Here is a 25017-nt window from a genome sequence, read left to right as displayed (position 1 = left end):
ACAATTCAGCTAATACCAGAATGTCAATAGACACTACAGCGAAACTCTCAGGAGAGCAGAGAGTAAGAGTCAATTACCAATATATAATTATAAATACAGATACTGGAAAAACAAAAATTGCAAGTAGAGGGTAAAAAAGAATCAAAACCCATTCATATTTTTAACAGGTCCTTCAAACAGCAACTCAGATTTTTCAACACTCCCAAGCTCTATAAAGGATACGATGACATCCCCAGCTCCAGCGAGTACATTAGACTCTTAAAGAGGTCCTCTGGAAGTTGTGGAATTTTCTCAGGGAATATCTCACAGATGAAAGTGATTAATTTGTAATATTGGTTACACAGGGATGGAAACTGTCAAAAGAAAAATAGGGTAATTGTAGAATCAGTCTCACAACTCCATAATGACATAATTTTAATCTGTACAAAGAGGCAGGACTGATGCTTCCCACTGAAGAAGAAAAGACAATATAAGCAGACATTAGAATGGATACAATTTTTATTAGCCAACATGGGTACCATAAAAAAAGATTGCTAAAGCTAAATACTTGATGGTGGGAGTCTGGTATCTGCTCTTTACAAATTCATGAACTTTTACTTCAGACATGAGCAAGTCTAGCCCTGTGGGATAAAAGCCTCAGGAGCATTTGGAGCACAGGAGGGGCTCCTATGTTACATCCTTTGACTGAGTTTCAGCTAGCATGGATGCAGCTCTCACAGTCAGCAAGCGCGTCAAGTGAGAAACCATGTTGAGAGAGGACAGCTGCTATATACTTGTTAAGTGTTCCTCTGATTCAAAGTAAAACATGAGCACAGTGCAACCCAATGAAACACTGCTGTTGTTTCCTATTTAACTCTTCTACTGACAAGCTCCTGATGCCTATGGAAGCCAGCTGTATTGTCAAATTTAAGAGCTACTATTCACTCTGAGATTCTTTTTCTGTTTGCTTTTTGGTTTGGTTTTGGTGTTGTTTGTTTTGGCTTTTTTGTATGTTTGTGTGTTTGGGGTTTTGTTTGTTTGATTTTTGTTGGTTTTGTTTGGTTCTGATTTTGTGGTTTGGTTTTTTTTTTGGTTATTGCTGCTGCTTATGCTGTTTATGCTTTCTATTGCATTTCTGACACTATCAGAAACAAGATTCCACAAGCCACATTTCATTGTTGACCTGCACAGACTCAATTTTGGAAGAAAACCAGGTTTGTTTAGGCCATTCAAATACACATTTTCTCAGCTTACAGTATTTATTTTCAAGCAATATCTAGAAATATGGAACAGTTACTTGTATTTTAAAAAGAGTAGTAAACAACTTGGCAAGCTGGATAGGAATGAATTCTGGGAATTCATTATTATAAAGTCTTCACACTCTAGCAGCTATGTGCAAAAATATACTTACCTTCAGCAGATCCTGGGACATTAGAGGCAGAACTAGATTAACCCCATACAAGACAACATCTGCTGCTGATACAGATCTATTTGTGGCTTGTCCAGGCTCATGTCCTCTAAACACTTCATCTGTAGAAAAGACAAAATAAGTTTTCTTTAATAGGAGGATTAAAGATCTTGAAGGAAGTGTCCTATTTCTTGACAATAAAGGAAATGTTAAAGAGAGGACTATTCCCCTTTCCCCAAATAAAAACATGAGGCACTGTATTAAAATAGAAACTTAGTGAGTGGAGGCTGCCTCATCACTGTATTTATATTCATTCGGACTAAGCATTTCATAATCACAAGTGCCAGATGGCATGCTATAACAGAACACTTCAGATACTCTGAGGGTTCCCTTCCATTACAGAATACTGCATTTGTTTCCAGTGGTAGCTGCTTCATGCCTACACAAACAAGTAGATTCATTGAATGGTTTGGGTTGGAAGAGACCTTAAAGATCATGTGGTTCTAACCCCCCTGCTATGGGCAGGGACACCACCTGCTAGACCAGATTGCTCAAGGCCTCATCCAACCTGGCCTTGAACACCTCCAGGGATGGGGCATCCATGACCTCCCTGGCAACCTGTTCCAATGTTTCACAGAGAGCAAAATAGTACCTCAGTTTTATACTCTCTGTATTATATACTTACATAGGTTTGTATATATTTTATAAACACAAGAAGGAAAGTATGGTAGAGTTAGTGCAGGAGAATCTGTAGTTTAAAATGTTGCCATTTTTTTTTTCTTTCCAGGCAAGACCTGCATTTTCAAACAATTCTTGCATTAAGTCAGCAACCATATGTAGAGATCTTTCAATACATTTGATCTCTGAGCATTACATTCAGGTAGTATTCACACACTTAGTTTCATGGCAAATATTTTGCAGCACCTGACCTTAAAGAGAATACACTATGTGGCATCAAGTTGTCCTTTCAATGGACAAAGTCTAAATCTGTTTCTGTATTTGTGTAGTGCATACATGACAAAAAACTGAGTGATGCACTGAATTTCAGAGCACAAGGTTCTCCCTCTCAAAATGTACCTCAGAAAAACAACCTAGACAGATGCAGTTTGTTACTGAGCGTGTTTTCTGCACAACCTGTACAGGCCATGGTAAGATCTGAATCATGCAAGTGCATTTCAGCTTATTCAAGAGCAAGGCAGCACAGTTGAGCTAGAACTTGCAGGTCATGGAAATTTTAAGGGGCAAATACACAGAGAAAGTAACAGGCTGAAACACAGGAAAGAACCCTTAACTACACCCACATACCATAAAGCATGTTCTGTGAATAAGGGATACAGAAAACCTTCAAACGTGGTAGTAGAATTTTAATGAGCTCAGCATTTCAGAAGCTGGATCTTGTTCTCAGAAGAGAATTCATCTGCCCTCATGAGAATTAACTATTTTGACTTCTCTATGCATTTATTATCAAACTGCTGCTACCACATGTTCAGATTTGCAACATTTGTATTTCAAGCTGTTTTATAAATGCCCTACTTATTTAATGAGAACAATAATACTTTCTGATGGGAGAATACTGTGAAAAGTCCTTCCTTTGCTACTGGCACATTAAATAGTAGTTTCCTTACCGTCATATAATAAGTCTCAACTTCAGCTTTCACTTTACCTGGATTGAACATGTCCCACAACGGTTTTTACAGTTTAGAACACAAGTTATGGTTCAGCAGTTACCATTTCCTTCATACCTGTATCACTGAAATCTATGAATTCTTTTGATAAAAGATTTGTGAGAAGCTCCATAATAAGAAGCAGATCCTGGTACTGGTCTTCTTCTGCTGTAACATCTATCCGTTGTCGACCTAGATTATTCTTGGAATACACCTGAAGCAGAGTTAGGCAGGCCTCATACAAGTTCATGGCTTTGGCCTATAAAACAACATGAAATTATAAGAAAGCTTCCATAGAAAGAAAAGTGGCACACTTGAAGATAACATTACTTGGCTGATGATACATCAAAATTTTAATTAAAAAGTAATTTAACCACTGTTTGCAACAACTGTACACAAAACCATCGAGGAAACAGCCACCCTGAGTAATAACACTGGCAGCCATACATTCATGTACTACTGACTGAAACAGCAGAACATTGCCTTTATCAATTCCTCAGTGTTAACAGGGGAAAAAAAAATCCAAACCATAAAAAAGACAAGAGTGGCTTGGGACAGGCTGACACACCTCGCTGATCTTCCATACTACACACCCAGCAAAATCCCTTGGGGACTCACTTCAGCTGTAGAGGTTTGGAGCCACAATACATATTTTTTGTGCATACCCTTGTTTGGAACAGGCAGCAACTCTTATAGATGAAAAGGCAGAATTAGCTAATAGGGCAAAGCTGAAAGCTCCTGCACTGACTCATTTTATCCATTAACTTCCTTGTATCTATTAACACTTTGCAGTGTCTCTGTGGTATGCATTTGTGACATAAAACAGTGATGCAATTCTCAATTAGCATTCAGGGAAGGATGACATGGTTAAAAAACCCCCATTCAACAAGGTCTGCATTCTTTTACCATCCATGTATAGAGTTTGACTAGCGATGAACTGTGGGTAAGTTTATTGGTTTAAGAACAGCCTGTAAGTCCTGCTTTTAATAAATTAATTCCTCTAACAGATGTGATCCTATAGCATTATTTTTCTCTATAGAATCTAAAAATCACTATGCTTTATCTTAAGGAACAGCACTGTATACATATGCATGCACACCCACATACACACTTTCCCTTCCTTCCCCTTCTGGCTGTATTTACCTCTCCAAGATAACAAATTTGTTTGTGTGCAACTTCAACGAAGACTTCTATGATGAGATTAACAGTCTCTGGTGTGTTTTTGTATACTTCCATTAATCCAATGCAATTATTAAGGAAGTCCATTAGGAAATTGAACAGAATTGCTACGTTATCAATCTGGGTAGCCTCGGCAATGCCACAGAGCGCTTCTAACGTAGCGGTGATTTCTTGTTTCACTTCCTCCTCCTGACAGATCTGCTGAAAGTTTTCTTGGTTTATCACATTCAAGAATCGTTGCTGAAGTGGCTGAAGAACCTTGAAATATTTTAGAAAAGTCACATTAGGATATGTGCACTATTACATGAGAGGTGAGGTTTAAGTAATTTGGCAAACTCGTGGGTTGCTTTAGGCATGGCAGTACAAAAAAAATCACTTTCAGTTTCCAATGGTTGTCACATTATTTGTTACCGATCAAATTAATGAAAGCTGAAGTGGAAGTGATTAGTGACTCTCATTTATCCATCATCACCTGCTGACTGGTTTCAAAATGAGCACTTCCATAAATATTTTATGTTATATTGTAGTGCTTAAATAAATGTCAATAACTTCCTCTGGCTCACAGGATTTGACTCTCATGCAAATTCATTATCAGGGGTAAAAATTAGTTACAGTTCAATGAAAGCGTTAAATGGGATTCATGTTCACAATTACCTTTGATTCTCAATATTGCAATCTCTTTTGTACTCAGTGTGCTTGGAACCAATTTAGGAAGTTCCATAAAAATACTTACTTGTTTTCCCCAATTGCTTCCAGTTCATTATAGACTTACCTTCAGTCACTCATTTTGCTAATAAATTTCTCTTGGAAGGCCAATGTTTTACAAACTCATGTGGTGCTTTCTGATCATACTTCTTATACTTGCTAGCACCAACTTTTCTGTTAAGGATCTGAGCTTTACTAGAGCCAGGGCAAAAAAGCTGATCAAAGCTCATCATTATGGTCCACATTAGCTTTTTATTCACTTAATGACAGTAACAGAAACTAAATGAATAATTCACAACACCAACAAATTAAAAGGAAGAAATAATACAGTTTCAGAAGAAATTCTTAACCTTTTATAATGGTATCTTTCAGAAGTACTGCTATACTGGCTGCTTCATGAATCCACCAGGTTAATTGTTAGTTGTTTTTATTTAGGCTGCAATGTTGCAAATAAATTTTGTGGCAGCTCATGGGTGCCTTACAACTATTGACCTTCAAAAACAGAACAATTTTTATCAGCATTAGGTGTCCAAAATCAAAGGACTCAAGAAGGGCTGACTTTGTGTCACCATAAAATTCCCTAAATGAACTTGGGTTTTTACCTCTACTTTAGCAGGTGCTACAAGAAGCAATAAAGTAGCTTACCTCTGTCCAGTACTGTTGCTTTGTTTCTGTATCCATATGAGCAAAACCTCCTAAAACTAAAGCTTTCATTAATGTTCTCTGCACAGAACTGGACAAATAGTGAAGAGGAGGGCTTCGCCTTGCAAACTGTTTAGCTAAATTCCACCAGTTTTCACACTGAATAACTAAGTTTGCCCTAAAAGAGGGAAAAACAGTTTAAAGAAAAGACTTCACAAAACTGTATGAATAGAGAACAGCAGCTTGCTAGCAGTTGTCAGAGGATTATATTTTTTTAAATTGCTTTATTCTAAGGCTAAATTGCCTTTGAGTCTTATTAATGCCTCACCTCTAAGATTTCTAAAGTATATAAATAGCTCAATTCATATGGGAGAAAAGCAGGGAGGTGCTTTAGTTTTAAACACATACACAGAGTTAATGGACATATTGCATGGATTAAAAGCTTAGTCTCATTATGTCATGATAAAATAAGCAGTTTATTCCATAAACTAGCTCCCATGGGTTTTAGTTATTTATTTATTTTTTAAAAGAAAATTCCTAAAGTATTTAAATCCTCAAACTTCATAACAGTCTTTCAGCAGACTGTGAGTGTGTGATTGCATGTATAACTGCACGTCAATTCACAAAAGTAAAACTTTCAGGAATTTCCTGCTTCACAGGAAGAAAATAACTACAAATCAAATGTTTACAGAACACATTTTATACTGGCTTAGCCAGTGTCTGAACTCTTAATCCTGAAGAACTTATTCCACAAAAATAAACAGCAATGCAAAATACCTTGCAACAAGAGTGGAGACCAAGAGAGTTTTTCTTTCTCACTGTTTAAAGAGTGAGGCACAAAGGTAAGGGAAGGAGAGTGCACTTTTAAACAGCAATCAAAACTAAATTATGTTTTGTCAGGTCTCACTCCTTACTTTGTCAGACAATTTTCAGAGGATGTTACTAAAGTAATTTGACTTACAGAGACATGAACACGACGTGCCCTACATCCGGATTACTTTGGCCAAATAAATTTAAAGGAAGCAAAAGAAATTTTTTGACTTCCAGAGGTATAGCAACTTACCGCTCTCTCCTTTCCACTAATGTTACTAGCAGTTGTACAGTATCATTTGCAAGGTCCTGCTCTGAACTCCACACTGCCAGGTTACTGATCACTTTTTCTAAAAGGTAACCCACAATCCACTGGGAACCCTCTGTATCAGCACCAAATGCTGTACTAAATGGCAGACTTATCTATAAGAAAAGCATTAAAATGAGTGAGTTTTACAGAAGCCAGAACCCCAAAGTGTATGGTAATCATTGTCAGCAAATTCTTTGCAGGCTGTCACTCCCCTACTTAAGATACACAAATGTTACACAGACAAAGGCAAAGAATACCTGTAAGAGAAAAGTCTTTGCCAAATTTATCTTGCTATTTTAAGCACAACAACTAAAAGCTTCAACCTCATTACAAAGTCAGGTTCGAACATGCCTAGCTTTCAACTCCAATGAAAGTTCAAAAGATCACAAAATAATCTCCCAGAAGTGTTTTCATTAATTTACAACTCAATTACTCAAAATACAAGGTACTAGAAATAAACCTAGCTGCTGATCTAAACTGAAACTTAGTTATAAAAACTGTTTCTCATTGCTCTGCATTTGCTTTCTGCAGGTTCCTTCATTCTGTAGATCTTCTAGGGAAGATGTCACATTCTAGTCTTGGCACATTACAATATGCTTCCTTGAAACTGCCTGTTATCCTATCTTTTAAGAACTTCTGAAGAGTAAAAATGTTTAATAATTATGCAGGAGATTATCAGCATACCAACAACATTTCTAACTTTAAAACTCACAATATATACCTGACTGACCATAAGGTTTAAATAGAGGTTTCAATCACTTTCACATGTCAACCCAAACTAAATGTGCCTTTCCTATATACTCTATTTCTTTACATTATTTTGCATCTGGATCTTCTCCTTACTCGCTCTCCAGTTCTGCCCCAACTTTACAAATTCTTAGCTCTGCTGTAAGTGCAAGCTGAATAATATGATTTCAAACATTAACAAGACTATAGTATACTTATTTTTGTTAAAAGGGCCCCCCTGAAGCATTAGTATTCTTAGTTGCTTCAATAGTGGAAATAAAGGGAAGGAGGAGGAGGTTTCCTTATTGAAAGTTAGAGCCAACAGGACCTCCTCAGTATGAATGGTCTCGATCAGAAAGGTAGATTACAGTTAGTTTGCTAAGCAAAATCAGGATCAAGGTCCGATGGCGATTAGTGCTGTCCAAAGACAATATGAAGTTGCCCCTTACAAAGAGTGCACCATTGAAATAATGATATATACAATGAGAACATATGGAAAATGGGGAGAAGAGAGAAAGTAGCATGACATTAAGTAATGCATACTACCTTGTGATGGTGTTAGATATCTAATTCAGAATCACGACCAAGGTTACTCACTAACTCATCCATTAAGGGCAACCACTGAATTAGAGATTAACTTTAAGATCTGAGGGACAGTGAGAGGTAGCATAAAATTGCTGTAGTCAGTCTCACCCACTGTGCAGCCTGACAGTGCTATTCTGCTGTGACAATGGCTAAAAAAAAAAGATAACTAGAAAATTGTATTTGCACCAAAATGTGTAAGAAGGGTCCCCTAAAAATTTAGATTTCTAATAAGGAAAGACAAAAAAAGGAGTAAATGTCAACTTTCAATCAAATTCCAAAATAAACCACAATCCATAAAAGTAAAAAATGCTTTATCACTGCACTTTAAAATAGCTACATTGACATCTGCATTCACAGAACAGTATTAGTGATAATACTCACCAGTTAATTCATAGAAGTTATATCCTTACCTGATCATACAGTTTTTCATCTACTAGGAGGTAAGTCTTTGCCCAGCGCTTGAGGAACCATACAATATCTTTGCCCATCTGGGGGCTCAGGAGGCGTGTGAGATTTGCCCTTATTGCTCTAGATTCTACTTCTGAGACTCTTAAAATAGCAGATAACAACCTGTAGATTAAAATACAACAAGGATGTTGAAAAGTGGTTTTATTGAGAAGCAATGCCACTACGAAACACTTGTTTTTGATGAACCATGACAGAAGGAACAGCATAACACAAAGCAGCTCAACTGCGATGAAGTAAAAAGCGTCTGAATTTATTGCTTTTTTAAATGTAAGAAGAGAGAGATGGGACAGACTGGCAAATCTTCTCAAAAAAGACATCAAATTACTGCAATAAGGAATCCTTACAAGCTTTCTGGCATCAAGGGAATGAAGACTACTTGGAGAGCTTGAAAAGCAGTTGTTGGTTGGTTTTTTGTGTTTGGTAGTGGTGTGTTTTGTTTTGTTTATTTGGTTGGGGTTTTTTTGTTTAACTGATTCTCCCTTCCTTGCACCATGGAGCTTGATGACAAGTGGGTCCTAACGGTGCAGACTTTTGCAGTGTGATGCATACTAAAGGACAAATATAGAAATGTCCACTTATTTCTCCTTGAGAATGAGCAGAGAATCAGTCTGAAATAGCAGACTACCAAGTGATTGCACTAATACAGTCAGTCTATAAAACTACATTAAATATTAGCTTTTGGACCAATTTTATTTGGTAAGAACATGACTGCATAAGGAATTTAGGAGTTAAGTGGTCCATTACTTGAAGACATTTCAGAGCTCTTGCCAGGGAGCCTCAAATATCTCCTTATTTACAACTGATTTTATTCCTATCACCATTGAGACACTGCATCATAAAATCCTAATTTGGGGACACTTCTTGGAACTACCAGTAAGCATCAGTGAGCAGTATTCAAACTTCTAAATATTAGGCACATCATTGCTAATGACAATCCATTTTTCCTAGGCTCTTCCAAAAGGAGAAAACATTAAATACACAACTAATCTTGGGTTAAAGGCATGGAAAAGACACAGTCTCAAGCTGCACCAGGGGAAGTTTAGGCTCGATGTGAGGAGAAAGTTCTTCACAGAGAGAGTTGTTAGTCATTGGAATAGGCTGCCCAGGGAGGTGGTGGAGTCACCATCCCTGGAGGTGTTCAAGAGGGAATTGGATATGGCACTTGGTGCCATGGTATAGTAGTCATGAAGTGTTGGCTGATAGGTTGGACTTGATGATCTTTGAGGTCTCTTCCAACCTTATTGATTCTATGAAAAGTGGAATGCAGTCTTCTGAAGTGTGAGGATTCAAATTGAGGAATCCTTTGTGAGCAGCCTTCTTGCAAAGAGAGAATGGAAGTCTCTTCTCCTACTCCTTTTATAGACTACCAGTGACATTTGGACACAAGTGACAACAATTCCTCCCATAGTGAGGACCAGTTGTGCTGCTACAGCCAAGCCTGGGCAATAAGTCATGTTCAGTGTAGGCAAGCTCACTCATGCTCTGGGAAAAGTTTGCTTAAGCTGTACATGTTCTGAATGAATTATAGAATATAGAGTAGATTATCTAAAGATTCTGACCTACCAACTTATTAGCAACTTAAGAAATTGTAAGGATTTTTGTAACAAATAGACCAAATGCATTTGTTGTTTCTTTTTAAGTATCATCTGTATTTACCCCGCTTCTCTTTACCCTAAAAAAAATAAATCACTTCATCTTTTCTGTCTTGTCTTCATCATCTCTTTTACAGCATTGACTTAATGTGTCCGTTATAACACCATTCTTATAAATTATTTGTCCTTACTTTAATACCAGTTAAAAGACATTTCCACTGTTCACTATTTACATGTTGCTTTTTCACTTTTCAAATTCACAAGTCCACTCACATTCTCACTTTTTTCCTCTGAAAACTCACTGAACATATTCAATAGCACAAGATGCATCCTTACCTAATTACAGAATCAGTTCTGTTGTACCCTGGGATGGAAGAGGCCTTTTCTCCTGGAGATCCCAGAATCTGAAGTGTTGTATTGATGTCAACCTCAGTTGCATGTTTTATGGAATATTCCATTACTTCTGGAGGTATTAACGGCGTCTCTCCCTGAGTATCATTAGCCAAGAGGTAGCCTTACATTAAAAAAAGAAAGAGTGATCACAACTTTCTACCCTAGGTTAACTTATGGCTTCTTGATGAGAGTCCATTAGCTTAACTGAAGACATCACACCACACCCATTGTTTTCAACAGACTGACTAATATTGTTTAAATACCAGTAAGTGACCTTGAGAGTCTTTAAAGCCGTTCAGTAATGAACAGCCTCAAGTGGCAAGAAACCACACCCTTAAAAAAAATAAAAATTGCTTCATGCAAAAAAGCACTACAGTCAATTCAACCACTGGGTAGGGGAAGGCCCCAAACATTTTCTTGTCATATTTTTCTTCTTCTCTTCCATGCTAAAACAACCCCCCCACCCTGATTTTACAGCTTCCCCACTGTCTTATTTGATACTTCTCTTCTGCTAACATTTCAGATCTGTTCAGAGGCTTTTAGGCACCAAATACATGTGCAGTAATAAAGTTTTCCCCACATAGCAACTGCCTATCAGGTGAAGCATTTACACAATACTTTGGTGTGCATATAATTTTAATTCCAGCTTAAGTAAGATTTCAACATCTGATGTCTCTTCACATGAGCTACAAACCCAGTCCTACAGTGATACAGAAATATCACACAAATTCATGTCAACATCTGAGAGTGACTAAAACACCAGATGTTCAAGAAGATCTCACAAAATACTTCACAAATTATAAATTTCTCCTAACAAAGTACAGATAGTGTTTTAGGTGTTGTTATGTTATGCAAAGAAATGTAAGATAGTTCAATCCGAGAATCAAAACCAAAATGGTTCCAAATTCAAGTTCCCTGAAATAAAACAAAATGCCAGGATGTAGATCAACAAAGAGAGATTCTGGAACTTGATTCTTAGTCACCACTCAGAAATACTGTTATTCTCATCTCATGTTGATTCTTTTATAAAGTCAGACAATACAGCTGATACCATGAACAGACTAATTTCTTGAATACTTTTACTGATAACATCTCCAAAAACCCTGTAACAGTATTAGTTGTGGGAATTTCCAACAAACGTTGCCTCATGTAAAGATTTCACAGTCTTTTAAAGATAACATCCACGCTACTCAATGCAGATGGAAGTAAAACAGAGACTTTCTGAGTAGCTTATGTAAGATGAATACTTCATAAAGGATAAAAGTTATAGTCAGAGTAGTTGATATTCAGGGATTTTAGTAATTTTGTTTGGTTGGTTTTATTTTTTTTCCCCCTGAAGAGTTCCGTTCCAGCTGCAGGATAAGAAACATTTAAAGCTGTTTACTAACCTGTGACTAAAATAAGCCAATGAATATCCTCATACAAGTCATCAAGCACTTTATTGTCAATGGAGCCCGACGCTGGTGAGGCAAGTAACTGCTGCTGATGTCTTTGCAACTGACCATGAAGCCTTGTCACTCGGTCTTCTAATAAACTGTGGATGAGTAACAATAAAATAACTTCACTGTCTTTAAACTGTTTCAGTAAAGTCAGGGTTTTAATGTGTGTTGGCTTTGTTGGCTTGCATTCATGACTGTTTCTTCATACCTTGTAAGAAGAGGTATACAGTGTTCTGCAGCAATTCTCCCCAGCATGCCTACGCTGGCCAACTGGTCACAGAACTGGTCTCTGTCATCTTCCTGCAGTTCGCTTATTTCTTCTTCTTCCCGAGAGGCCACACCATTGGCAGTCTTTGGTTATTTCAACAAAATCAGAAGCAGTCAATGAGTGTTACAAATTTTACCATGACAATTTTCTACATTATTTTTGCTTTTTCTTTCAAAGTGTTTTGCATGGATGAACAAAGGACTTGTACCAAATTAGACACAGAAGAGTTAAACAGAGGAGCAAACATAGCTTCATACTGTTTTTAAAATCAGCATTTCACAAGACTGATTAGCAAAATGCCCAATTCAGTTAATTGTATATTTGCCATGTTTACAATAGTGCTCTCAAATCAAAAGATTTCACAAACAGTGGTATGTGAAAAGAGTTAAGGATAAGTTGGTGTTCCTTATTAATAAGATAAGCACAGGCTGAACAATAGCAGAACGCTTTCTTTATAACACAGGGTATTATAAATCAACTCAGTCAAGCATCCACTGCCAGAAAAACAAGGTACTGAACAACTGGCTCTCAGAATTGGCCTGCAAACCCACTGGTCAGAAGATTGCTGAACTACATTTGCTTTTCAAATCTCATACACAGTACACCAAGAACCGTTTTAAGTACTGCAAGTTCTATGCTTTTCCCTAGATATAGTTTTCAGTTGTCTGAGTTCTTATATAAAACACAAAATAGAGGGTATCTTCCATGATGAAATTTAAATAATCTCTTTCATTAAAGATTCTTCTTAATCCATATTTTGAAGGGAAGAAGTTCAAAAAAAGTGAATGCTACAGCCTCAGGAAAGCACAAGACTGATAATAAGAACCACCACAATCATTGTCTCAGTTTTATGTGCTGCTGATGCAAAAGTCACACTATTTGATTTCTCAAAGCTTATCTGGGCTGCATTATAAAACTCTTTAAATAATTAGACCCTATTGCTTGAAGAGATAAATCATGATATGCAGGAACCTCAGTATCAATGTTTAAAATGCTTTTTAAAATTGTCTTAAAGAATGATAAAAATTTACACAACTAACAAAGTAAAATACAAGTGACAGAGACTAGGAGTCTGCTTTGTTTCTACAAAGGCTCTGTAAAACCAAATCCACAGAAAATTCCTTATCCCAAGTGCTTTTAATCCATCTTTTCTTTATGTAACCCAGCAAATCATTCTCTTTTGGCAACTTCAAAGTTGCAGCTGTTTGCTGAAGGATGAGCCTCTGCTCTCAAAGAAGAGACTGAAAGTTCCTGTTACTGCTTTGATATCGACCAAGAAGCATTCTAAAATGCCAGCTGTGGCTTTTAAAGGGCTACCGATGGGATAAATGGCTTCTCTCTCAGAATGACATGAATTAACCTGTGCATATGAGTTATGTCAAGACTGTCTGATATGAATTCAAAGTTGTCCTGTGAAATATTTCTCTCTGTTTTGGTCCTGTTATTACCAGCTGTTACATACTGAGATATTAGAATTAAGTTTTATAGTGCTTTTCAGAATGAGTTATCTTGGAAATCTCTGCGCAACATCATATTGAAGTCATTTTATGCAGTCACTGAGTTGAATCTATACAATAATTAATTCATTCAACATCTGCATCCAACTTTCTGTATGAGAATGTGTTTTAGTAAGATCCAGACTCCTGGCAGAGACTAATCTGCTTTCTTTCTCAATGGTTCATGAGATACAGGAGGTACTTTTAAGTTTTCTCCAGAACCTTGAAAATTCAATTGGAAATTCATTTTAATGAAAAGAACCATGTAACACTCCAAGTTCTTCCAGCCTGAGCACAGTCATTCTACATTTCTCCCCCCCCCCAGTTATTTATGCATGGCAATTATACATAAAAAGTATACTTTGAAGGTAATATATGGCAGGTAACAACCATATAAAAAGTTTCCAGTTTCATTAGGGATTTTAACTGAGACACAAGTCCAGAGAAAGGTGGTAAAATATTTAGTCATTGCTTCTGTGGGAAGAACAGTAAGATGCATATGGATTTGAGTAACAAATTTCTTATTTATTTTTCCTTAAAAAAAAAAAAGAATTAAGAAATGTTCAATGTTGTATTCCTTTATTTCCTGTTCAGAATAAGAGAAACTGACTGGAAAACAACCAGTGAGTAACAAATTCAGCTATTTTTTTAATTTTCAAAGTCAGAAATAGGAATTCTATACTATCTCCCTTGAGCTACACATAGTACACACCGTAAGCTAGTCACTATATATCATCAACAAGAACTATTAGAATGAGAGCTTACCAAATTCCTTGTGCCATCGGGAGCAGCTAGATGGCACTGAATGTAGGAATTAAAGACCTGAACAGCATGTTGGGTAAAGAAACCTTTATGGAAATGTTTGTCATCTTGTACCAAAGTAAGCCAAGATTCCAACAACTTATCATATGCTTCCATATACACCATGTCATCTTTGTCAAGCTGTAAGAGATGAAAGAAACAAAACAAAAATTGTATTCCAACCAAACCAGAGGAGCATACTTATATTATTATTTAACAGATGTTCTTCTAATGTTGAAATAATTTAAAACAATGTCAAAAAACCACATCTAAGGATAGCAATGAAAAATACCAAAATGAACTGAAGCAACGCATTGAGAAAAATCAGTCCAGCTTTCATGCTTCCTAGGCTTTAAGAAACTGTCATAGTGTTTAGCTGCCAGCTCATACTAGTAACAACAACAATCAAGCCATTTCTTTTTAACCAGGAAAATATAGAAGGCATTCAACTATTTTTGAGAGAGAGAATAGATGATGGTTCCAGAGGAAATCACTGTAAGATTGCTATTGTTCAAGAAACCTTACTACAGGCAGCCTGTCTTGATGATACATAACTTCTCATTCAGTGAGCAAACAAAAACCCGTTCTTCCACAGAATAAGCCTGCACGTCCAATTGTGAAGTGCATTTTAACTGATGCTTCATGTTTTTAGTTATTCATGTGTGTTTCTATGTAATACATGAGTTGCAAAATGAAATCATCTCTCTGAAAAATAAAAGTCCTGGGTTACAGACAAATTAAACAACTGAAATAGCAATTCAGCCATTTCTATTTAGAAGGATTTTTAATGTACCTATCAACTTTTTCCATTTGATGCAAAAATTGAACTTTAGTAATAGATCTGACCTCAACTGGTTCCAAGTGATGACTGTACAGATAAACTTGCTGCTAGAACAGGACATTCCTTTCCTCTAAAAGTCTTCTCAGGTTTTAACCAACAGGATTGCTCACAAAAATTACTTTGAGATAGCATACACAGCAAAATGATTCCTTGATAAAGTAAAGCAATATGAAGGCTTTAATCTTGCTCCAGAGAGAAGAATTCCAGAGTTTGAGTGAAGTTACAAACATGGCTGGATGAACAGGCAAGGAAAAGAAAACACTGGCTGGATGACTGATTAAGTGGGAAAATTGATATCCCATTGGATACACTTCAAGATAGCTTCACGGCATCATTTTGTAACTGCAAAGTGGTCATATTGACAGAAGATAAATATGGGACACACTTCTGCATGTGTGCAAAAGCTGATGACAAGGAGAGAAGCAAGATGTAGTCAACAGCAACACAAGCCACAAATTTAAGATGGCAATAACACTGCATCTTTAAAACTTGGCTCGGGGACACAGGAATCCAAACAGCCATTCAATGCTGAAATATTTTGACGTGCATGCAATATATTTACTTATCTGAACTACAGATAGCTTTGAATAATTTCTAAGAATCCTCAGCATAAACCAATAAACTGACTTTTCTTATGAACAACAAAATAATTCAATTCATTGATTTGAAAATGTAATAAAGTTAATGCCATGGGAAACAAAAAAGAAAAAGGAAAAACAGTTTTTAAACATTTTGTGATATTCTCACAAGGAAGATAGGGTTAATAAGTGCCTCCATAAAGCATGTACTCAAATACAAGTAAGTTTATCCATATTGAACAAATCTGGTCACAAAAGAACCTTCCTAAAAATTCCCAATCTTTTTTCCAGGTTAGCTGTAGCTGTGGTAAGATGCCATACAGGTAAACTAAGTGACATTGCTGTAGACTGGGGAGCGGAATCATTGTGACGGATCCAAGAGAAGCAATGGCAGAACCCAGATCTTCAGCAGAGGTAAAATAAAACCAGTGAAGTGAAAGCAAATGGTCAGTTTCTCTAGTGTGGGAAATTAAAAGAAAACTGGCACTTCTTCCTTCACAGCCTGCTGACTCTTTGGAGAAAGGACACTTTAACATTTGTCAGGCAGACGCAATCTGGAAAAAGTTGAAAGCGGAGCAGAGAGGACCAAATTCAGAATGATCACTTTCAGCATGGTATTTAAACAAACAAACAAACAAGATATCACAAAACTGGAACACAGCATTAAGAACAGTTTTGTGAAAAAGAAGCCTTTGGCATAATTTGTATCTGACTTCATCCAACATGTGTTCATACTCTTCACTAATTCAGATGGATTTCTATTTCTCCATTAACTCCATGTGTTGAGCAAGGCAAAGCATAGCTGTGGACAAGCAACTTCTCTCATACCCAGTGTTACTTAAAGAGATTACTGGTCCAACTTGTGACATAAACTAGCCCCCAGAAATGCTGCACCTTACTGACCTCCACTAGTGTAGGTGTTCAGGCACATTTTTCAACTTCCACAACCCTAACAGGCAGGTTAATGCAAACAGCATTTGAAGATTGTGGGGTTTTCTCCCTTGGCTGAAAATCAATATGAACTGCTTTGAAGGGTTTGTGTATTATGGTTCAGGACCTCCCAGTTTTGACAGCTTCTCATAGCTAGGTCTTAAACCAAGTAGATTCCTTGTCCCTTACGGGCTTTATGCAGTGTTCACATGAGAGATTCTGCTGGTATATGAAGTGACAGAAATATGGAAGAAAAAGCTTTTCTGACCAACAAATCTTCAGGAGTGTGCCTGTCTGCATTCTGTTGCATTTTAGATCTCTCAAAAATTCCAGGAATGTTATGTGAGGGTTCTAGGGAGCCCAATTCACATGAGATTTTATCTATCAAAAGCTCTTAATTACAGAGAGCTCACAGAAGGTGTCACTACAAACAGTCTAAGCAGGAAGCTTGGGGAACACATTACCCATGGCTGGAATACTCCTAAGCCAAAAGATCGATTTCAGGGATGTGAAGTAGCATTTCTGCAGATACGGCACACAGTATCACCGCACCACCTGGATTAACTCAGTGCTAACTTAAATGTCTCAGTAGCATGCCTTATTGCTCACACACTGTTAAGGTTTAAGAATTGTTGTTTTGGGGTTTGTTTTTGGTTTTGGGGGGTTTTTTTGAAGGCACATCACCACAAAATATTGTAGCATCCTGGAAATAGCATAGTAAGAGGCACGACAGAATGGAAGGAGTGAAAATGTTTACCTTACACAGAATCACCGAAAGATTAATCAACAGTGAGAACATTTTCTCAAAAGAATCTTGCATTCTCTCTAATGTTGCTGAATCTGAGACCAGTTAAGCTTAATACTGAAAAGACTTTCTTCAGCAAAATCCATAGGACTGTGTGGCAGCCGCACTTTACTAGGCAGAGCTGGTTGGTACTTTCCAAAGCACATTACCAGTGGCAGGAACTACCGTAAGCTTTTGCTGAGAGATGAACTGTTTTGAATGGCATTATGTTAAGCACTGTTTTAATGAAACAGGGTTGCATATTCCAGCTCCCAAGTAACAAAAGGCTCATTGAGAAGACAACACCCCTTTAGTCTCTTTAATTTAAAAGACAGGTGTGTGTTTTTTCTTGGTCTTTTCTATGAAGATTTCAGGAGCATTCCTAAATGTGCTGATGAGCACCAAAACCTGTGTTCACTACGAGGTAGCAAATACTACTAGAAAAACTCAAATGCTAGGCAAGTTTTGACCAATAAGGCTTGGAAATTAAGTTGTACTTTGGATTCTAAATTTAAACACCAAATTTTTTGATTAAGACAGGAACACACGTGAAAGTTTAAGTGAGCACTGGGCAAAAATGTAATATACTTTATCCTTGCAGCAAAGATGTGATCTAATGCTCTACAAAGAATGCCAATTAACACATCTGTGATCTCTGATGAAGAAACACGTCCATCAGCTTCGTAACTAGGTGCTCCTATAATGAGCCTGAAATAAGAGTTTCATCTTACATCAATAGCTACTGCACATCAATAGCTCAAGTGCAATATTATTTACCTTAATTCTTATGGGCTTCTTTCCTTAAACTAGGTGTCCTAGGAAGGTTTTATTTTTCATAGATTTTTAAGAAGTATAAGACTTAGACAACCCTAACTACTCTTTAATGTTACAACTAAAGTTTGAAAGTCATAAACACAGAGGAAAAAAAATTCCTCTGAATTCCCATGTTAGATTTGGACACAGAATTAGCATTTGAACTGTTTCAGAAATGAAGGCACAATTTGAACATCTTAGAAGTTTGGGATTAACAACAGATATGCTCACTTAAAACACAAGTTCCTGAGTCATAACACTTGACAGCAGATAATATTGAATCTGTCCATATACTCATGTAGTCATTTTGAGCTCTCAGAACTGTACCTCGTTCATTATCTAGAACAGTTTCAGAGAAATCCTACAAGAGCAAGTCAGCAATAAAGACTTCAATATTTTTACATTAATCCATTCTTTTAAAATTGAAAATGTGAGACAAGTGCTTTAAACAAAAACAGAGTCTGGAATATGCACACAGTATAATTAATTACATTCATTATTTTGTCTGAAACAAAACCTTCTCAGATGCAATTTCAGAAATACCTTGAACAAAACCATTGAATTCACAACAATGATTAATAAAACAGTCAAATTCTCATGTCACAATTATCACAAATAGAAACAAAACCACTACCTACTATTTGAGAGCAGATACTCACCACTTCTTCCAAGGCAGCACTTCTTCCAAAAGAACAGGTGAGATGTGCAAGGCAGTTAACAAATGAAGAGAAAAGTTCATTTGGAATGGCAGTTAAAATATTGCGAGGAAATACGGTTATCAGGTTGCTGATAATACTGGAAATTCCCACTGCTTCAGAGTCTTCTATTTCAATTCTATAGATAGAAAGAGCAGTTAAGTTTTTGCCACTAAAAAATGCTAAAAGTTCATTGCTTTTGTTGATGCATTTTAAATCAATAAACCTATTTTGTATTACTTAAGCGTCTGCTACTTTAAACTGCCTTTTCTTAATTTCAATAAGCCAACAGTAAGCACAAACTATGCCCAGAAATAAGCAAGCCAAACCATTTCTCCACACAGATACAGAACACTCCAAAGTAAAGATTAAAAGATGCCATCTAAACTTAGAGATCAGACATACATACCCATTGATAGTATTCAGTAATCCCTCAATGAAGTGTGCCAGGTAATCAACTTGTGAACCTTCATCGGGAAAGACTGGCCCGTGCAAAGACGCCAGCTGTGCCAGACACTGTAATGAATCTTGGGCCATATCTGTATCTTCTCTGATTTTTCGATGTACCTTTCAGGAAGCAAGATAGTTAATAACAAATGGAAAATAGGGTGTTCTTACAACAGTCACATGGCTCTCAATCCAAAAGAGCACGCACCAAAAAAAGCTTACTATAACTTCCATTCAGTCTGAAACACAAATGTTTCTACAACTCTCTAAACCATCGTAAATGTCAAGATCATGACTCAGCTCACAAAATCACAAGCCTTAATTTAAGACACTGAAATTAACATTTAGTTAAGTCTCACCTACATGTTGAAAATTGAACTGTCTACCGAATGTTATGTCTTAAAGAGAGAAACAGATGCCAGCCAGTCAGACATACTGCTCCTTCTAAAAACAGCAATAATGACAGTCATCTGTATTATGCTAACTATGCCTAGGCTATGGAGTCTTGCTAAAGTTAGTCAACAAGTTCAATCAAGATTATATAGATGCTTCTTTAGCAGAAGTAAACACTGAAGACATACAAAAATGAATGCATCACTTCCTTGGCAACATGTTTACATTATAAAAGGCCAGCAGTAATCTTACCACATTTCTGCAAACTGTTACATCATTACTTCTGCTGGTGAGAACTTCTAGATTCAAATCTTTCAGTAATCCTATTCTCACATACTTACTTGAATTGTCAAGTGTGGATTGAAAGAATTTTCTTAGGCTGATGCCTCCTACTTTTTCCACGTAAGATTTCCTGAATAACTCTAGGTTAGCTTTATCACCCAGAAGCAAAGTTAGTTAAAGATATTTCAGCAATATTTTATTTAAAAGTAGAATTAAAACACTAACCATTACAGTTGCAACTTCACCCAACCCATAACCGGTAGAGTAATCTTTGAAAGATCAAACCAGCAGGGGAAATAAATCCTGCATCAGAAATACCCCTCCTAATATACGTCCCACACTAGGCTGAGATTAGAACTGAAGGCTCTCTCTAACACGGCTGTCCTGCCAACTTCTGCAAGGTTATTAAAATTTCTCTGATCAGATAAATGAGTATAAATTACTACCATTCACTTACTTTCCTTCAAATAGCAAACTAATGCTACCAGCATCAACCATTGCAAATCAGGAATCTAAAATCAAAACTGACAGCATACTGCCCTGGCTTGCATCATCCAAAAATAATCACATGCAGGCGAGTTTTGGTTAATATGAAGTGAAACACAAATGCATTAAAATAATTCTGCATGTCATTCAAAACATTATTCTTATCACAAGTAATTGTAAACCAACCAAAGAAACAGATATCTAACTCTGACAACTTCATATAAGGAAGGGTTAATATGTAAGCCAAAAAGTTATTTGCATGTGGAGGTTCACAGCTGACAGTAGCAACTGTCTGGATAGTCTAGACAGCTGTTCAGATTGTGTGTAGTTGCTATGAGTTCTGCCAGTGATTTTTTTTTCACCTTTTCAAAACTGCTGGAACAGATGAACTTGCAGTTAAGAAAATAAAAAAAGGGGGAAGAAGAAAATCTAACTCATAAAAAAACAATCCTAGAAAGTAAGGACATATACCCAAACATGTATCAGACAACTCTCCAGCAGCACTGGAGAGTTACATTTACTTTGTCTAACACCAGTTTTGTCCAAGGTTTGAGCACATTATTCCTCTGCTTTGCAAAAATGACAATAGCCTGTGACTGCTGAATTCTCAGGTCCCAAGAGATGTAACAGAAGACAGAATAGCTCAATAAATGAATTTATAAGCCAGTATGCGTTGCTGCTGCAGTAACTCTTAGCTGAGCAACAACTACAAATGACTCCCAACAGTTGCAGAACGAAAATAATACTCATTCTATCCAGTTTTATTATTATGGGTTAAATTACAGAGATTGAGTATTACATTCCCTTCTCCCAACTTTGCCTCTTCTCCATCCGTCCTAATTTAATCTCTTTTAACTTGTCTGGATTTACTTTCTGCTGAGGAAAGAGATGCAGAATCCCATATGCTGAAACTGGCTAGAAAACTGCAACTACATTACTTATTTTCAGCTGTTCCGTTGCACAAATGCTTTAAGATCAGTAAGCACACACCGTTCATTTGATCTTACTTTGAGAGCCGTTACACCTTATCTGAGAAATATACTCTACTACTCCTTATTAAGCTTGGTTTCACTTAATGAGTACATGTCCAGAAGTATTAAATGTACAAAAGTTTAGATAGCTATGCACCTTTTTTCTTTTGTTAATGGTCAGCAATTTAAAACAATTTATAGGCAAAATTCATGTTTGGGAACCTAGGGTTACCAAACCCTACATACAATACTTCTGTTTGCTCTGATAAGCAAGCTGAAATTAACAGAATCAAAGTCTTACCTGATGCAAAAGGAAGAGACCAACAATACAGTTACAGAACAGGAAGGAGCTGCTTTCCCTGTGGTCTGGACTACGAAAGTTGAAGAAAGAAACTTACTGTAAAGAAAAGCTCCATAACTCTGCTGTCCAGGAGGGTCTCACGCCAGGATTCTGTTGGCTTTAGCATCACATTTTGTGAGGATTCAAACATAGCTATATAATGTCTGCCCAGTTATCTGGTGTCAAGGTCAACAATAACATTCCTACTTGGCTTTAAAAAAATCCTAGATACAACAGGATCCATTCAGAAAGAATGTAATGGAAACAAACTTTAAGCCTCTTCACATACACAGCATAATTCATGCATGAGGCCAAGGAATAAAAGGTATTAAGTATTGAAAAAAAGAATGCTCCAGGAATGTTAGATAACAGTTTGATCATAATTATGAGACATACCATAGTGATACAATCACTTTGATAACCAGAGTGTCTAACGTGACACAGTGAGAAGGGAAAAAAGCAACCGCAATTAACAGGTGTTAAAATTTATGTAAAACAGGAAATAATTTTCTAAACAATTTTCCTGGCAGCTTTTAAAAAGGCCTTGATAGCTAAAGATAGCTCACTGAAACCTATATCCTGTTTTTCTAAATAGCCAAATACGTGTCACAGAATGCAGATAGGTTAGCCCTGCATTAGCTATGTTTTTAATCGCACTTTGAAGAATAAAAGCATTAGGGATGCTAAACTTGTTTGTAAGACACACACAAAATGAGCACACCATGGAGCCACAATTTTGCTGCACTGATTTCAGTTCTTACCATGTGCTTTGGCATAATTTACACAATTCTGCAAATGCTCTAGTACAGAAAAAAGGGACATTAGCAAAAGCATTCAAACAAGTAGGTTACATTCCTTGTCAGTCTGATGATGCACATTAAAGACTACTGAAAGTGCTTCCTTCTGTGACACCACTCAATATGAGTAACGGTAAATCTGCTTTAATTCATCAACATACATTTTCATTTGTTGTTTTAAATGAAGGATTCTTCATTGTCCCCTCTGATCCTTTTCTAACCCAACCATGAGTGCAAGCAACAGCATGCATATAATTTACTTATTGGTAATGAACTGTTTACCTTTTGTACTGTAAGCTATCAGGTATTATAAAAAATGTGTATAAAAAAAATTCCTTGTGTGTCTAGAAGAAAATCAATACCACACTGATAGCACTAAAAAAAGACTTCTTAACTTTCGATGGGTTTTAACAGAACAACATCTACAGAAAATGCCTAGCTTAATACAAAGAATTGTGGCACAGTGCAGGACGCACAATTTAAGTGTCTTTACACTGGTCTTCTCTTCCTGCCAAAATCAGAAAATCCTAATAACACTGTGCAGAACCACATTCCAAAAAAGCAACCTTTTCCATGGCACAGAACCCAGTGGACCTTAACTGATGGCATGTGTCCAGAACTGTTGTCAGCACATTGTAACATCTAACAACGATCAGGGATTTTCACATCAGTGCAAAACAAAACGGGTTTCACCGGTTTCAAAATTAGCAGTGTACGGTGAACCACACCAGATTTGCAATATATCATCTGGGAAGAACTAAAAAAAAAAATAATCATAGAATGGTCTAGTTTACTTCCACTTGAAATACAGATGCTTCAGTTCCCCTGGATGGAGGATGAAGAAAAAAAGAGACGGGGAGGGAAAAAAAAGCATGAAATTATCACAAGCAAACATCTTGTTTTCAGGAGTAATATCACAAATTAAACCTAATGTTATTTGGGAAATTAAGTTATGTTTTTTACCCTTTTCATTTGGAATGTTACAGAAAAACTCTCCAATAAATGATTGGCTTGGAAATGTATCAGTATCAAAAGATGATCATGGGCATATTATCAGTCTCTGACAATCGATTTGGTCTTCGCTAAGCTGTGTCTGCGGAAGGGACCAGCTACATAACACTTTTCATGTGGAATGAAAGAAGGGCTAGTTTGCTGTCACTATTTTAACAAGCCTCAGTATTTAGCTGCCCTATCCTGTTATTTTTAGTACTGTTTCTCACGCTAATGGACTGATGACACATTTGACAATAACAGATTTGTAGGGAAAATACCTGTTCAATGAACAATACAAATTATGGCTACATCTATCATGGAGATCTTACACTCATTTTCCATCACCTACTAGATGTACAAACATTAGCACATGTTGGCTGTGGAGAAGCTTGCTGCCATAAAATACCTCAACTTATTCCATGCTATGGTTCAGCTGTGTTAGCAGCAGTACAGTTATGCCAAATCAGAGAAAAATAGCACTGAATTACCTAGTACATGGGTGTACACAGGACAGATGCAGTATTTATCACCAGAAAGTAATATAATTCTCAATACCTGTGAGGAAATGAAGAGTACAGAACTAGCACAATATAGGCATAGGAACATACCAGCCTGCTCTGACATTCTGTAGGGTTTTTTTGTTTGTTTCTTTGAACAAAAAAAACTATTGCAAAGCTGTTCCAGTAATAAATACAAATGTTTGCGATGTTCCCAATTCTGTTGAAGAATGAGCAACTTTCATTACAGTTCCGTTTGAATGACATGGAAATTCAAGGCAGGAAGCAGCTACCAGAAGCATGACTATGCATGCCTGTTCACAAGACTTAAGACACTGATTCCTACAGAGACTAGAAATTTCTGCTTTAATTGGAACACATTACCCAATAACATGTACCAAGCTCTACTGAAAAGCTGAAGAATATAACTGGACTCCTTTGTGTTTGATAAGGCTCATATACTTAATAATTAGTGCCTGAAAAGGAAGAGGACATGTCTTGGGTTTAGGTAGAAGACAGGTATGCTCTTTACCTCTCCCCAAAGGTGTAAAAGAAAATGCTTCACACAGGATTGGAAAGAATTGGAAGTTTAAACAGGAGTACTATCCACAACTATTTACACAAATACACAAATCCACAGTCAACCCCAGCCCTGTTCTTCAATTTGGACTTAGAACCTCATTAAGCCAAAGCTTTCCACAACCT

General features: G+C 36.8%; 1 protein-coding gene across 1 annotated transcript in view; it reads right to left on the bottom strand.

The window, feature by feature from the left end:
* Nucleotides 1-25017, bottom strand: part of XPO4 (exportin 4) — a 76660-nt gene that overhangs the window by 5591 nt on the left and 46052 nt on the right. The window contains exons 7-20 of the mRNA XM_054164680.1: nucleotides 22084-22196; nucleotides 19516-19673; nucleotides 19071-19245; nucleotides 14430-14606; nucleotides 12109-12251; nucleotides 11850-11995; nucleotides 10405-10582; nucleotides 8419-8578; nucleotides 6641-6810; nucleotides 5581-5755; nucleotides 4195-4488; nucleotides 3130-3310; nucleotides 1391-1509; nucleotides 223-353 (exon numbers count right to left, since the gene is read on the bottom strand). Of these exons, the coding sequence (XP_054020655.1) occupies nucleotides 223-353; nucleotides 1391-1509; nucleotides 3130-3310; nucleotides 4195-4488; nucleotides 5581-5755; nucleotides 6641-6810; nucleotides 8419-8578; nucleotides 10405-10582; nucleotides 11850-11995; nucleotides 12109-12251; nucleotides 14430-14606; nucleotides 19071-19245; nucleotides 19516-19673; nucleotides 22084-22196 (2320 nt within the window). The remainder of the gene's footprint in view (nucleotides 1-222; nucleotides 354-1390; nucleotides 1510-3129; nucleotides 3311-4194; nucleotides 4489-5580; nucleotides 5756-6640; nucleotides 6811-8418; nucleotides 8579-10404; nucleotides 10583-11849; nucleotides 11996-12108; nucleotides 12252-14429; nucleotides 14607-19070; nucleotides 19246-19515; nucleotides 19674-22083; nucleotides 22197-25017) is intronic.

This window comes from Dryobates pubescens, chromosome 10 (genome assembly GCF_014839835.1).
Source record: "Dryobates pubescens isolate bDryPub1 chromosome 10, bDryPub1.pri, whole genome shotgun sequence".
Classification (NCBI taxonomy): Eukaryota; Metazoa; Chordata; class Aves; order Piciformes; family Picidae; genus Dryobates; species Dryobates pubescens.
This window is presented reverse-complemented; position numbering and strand designations above follow the sequence as displayed.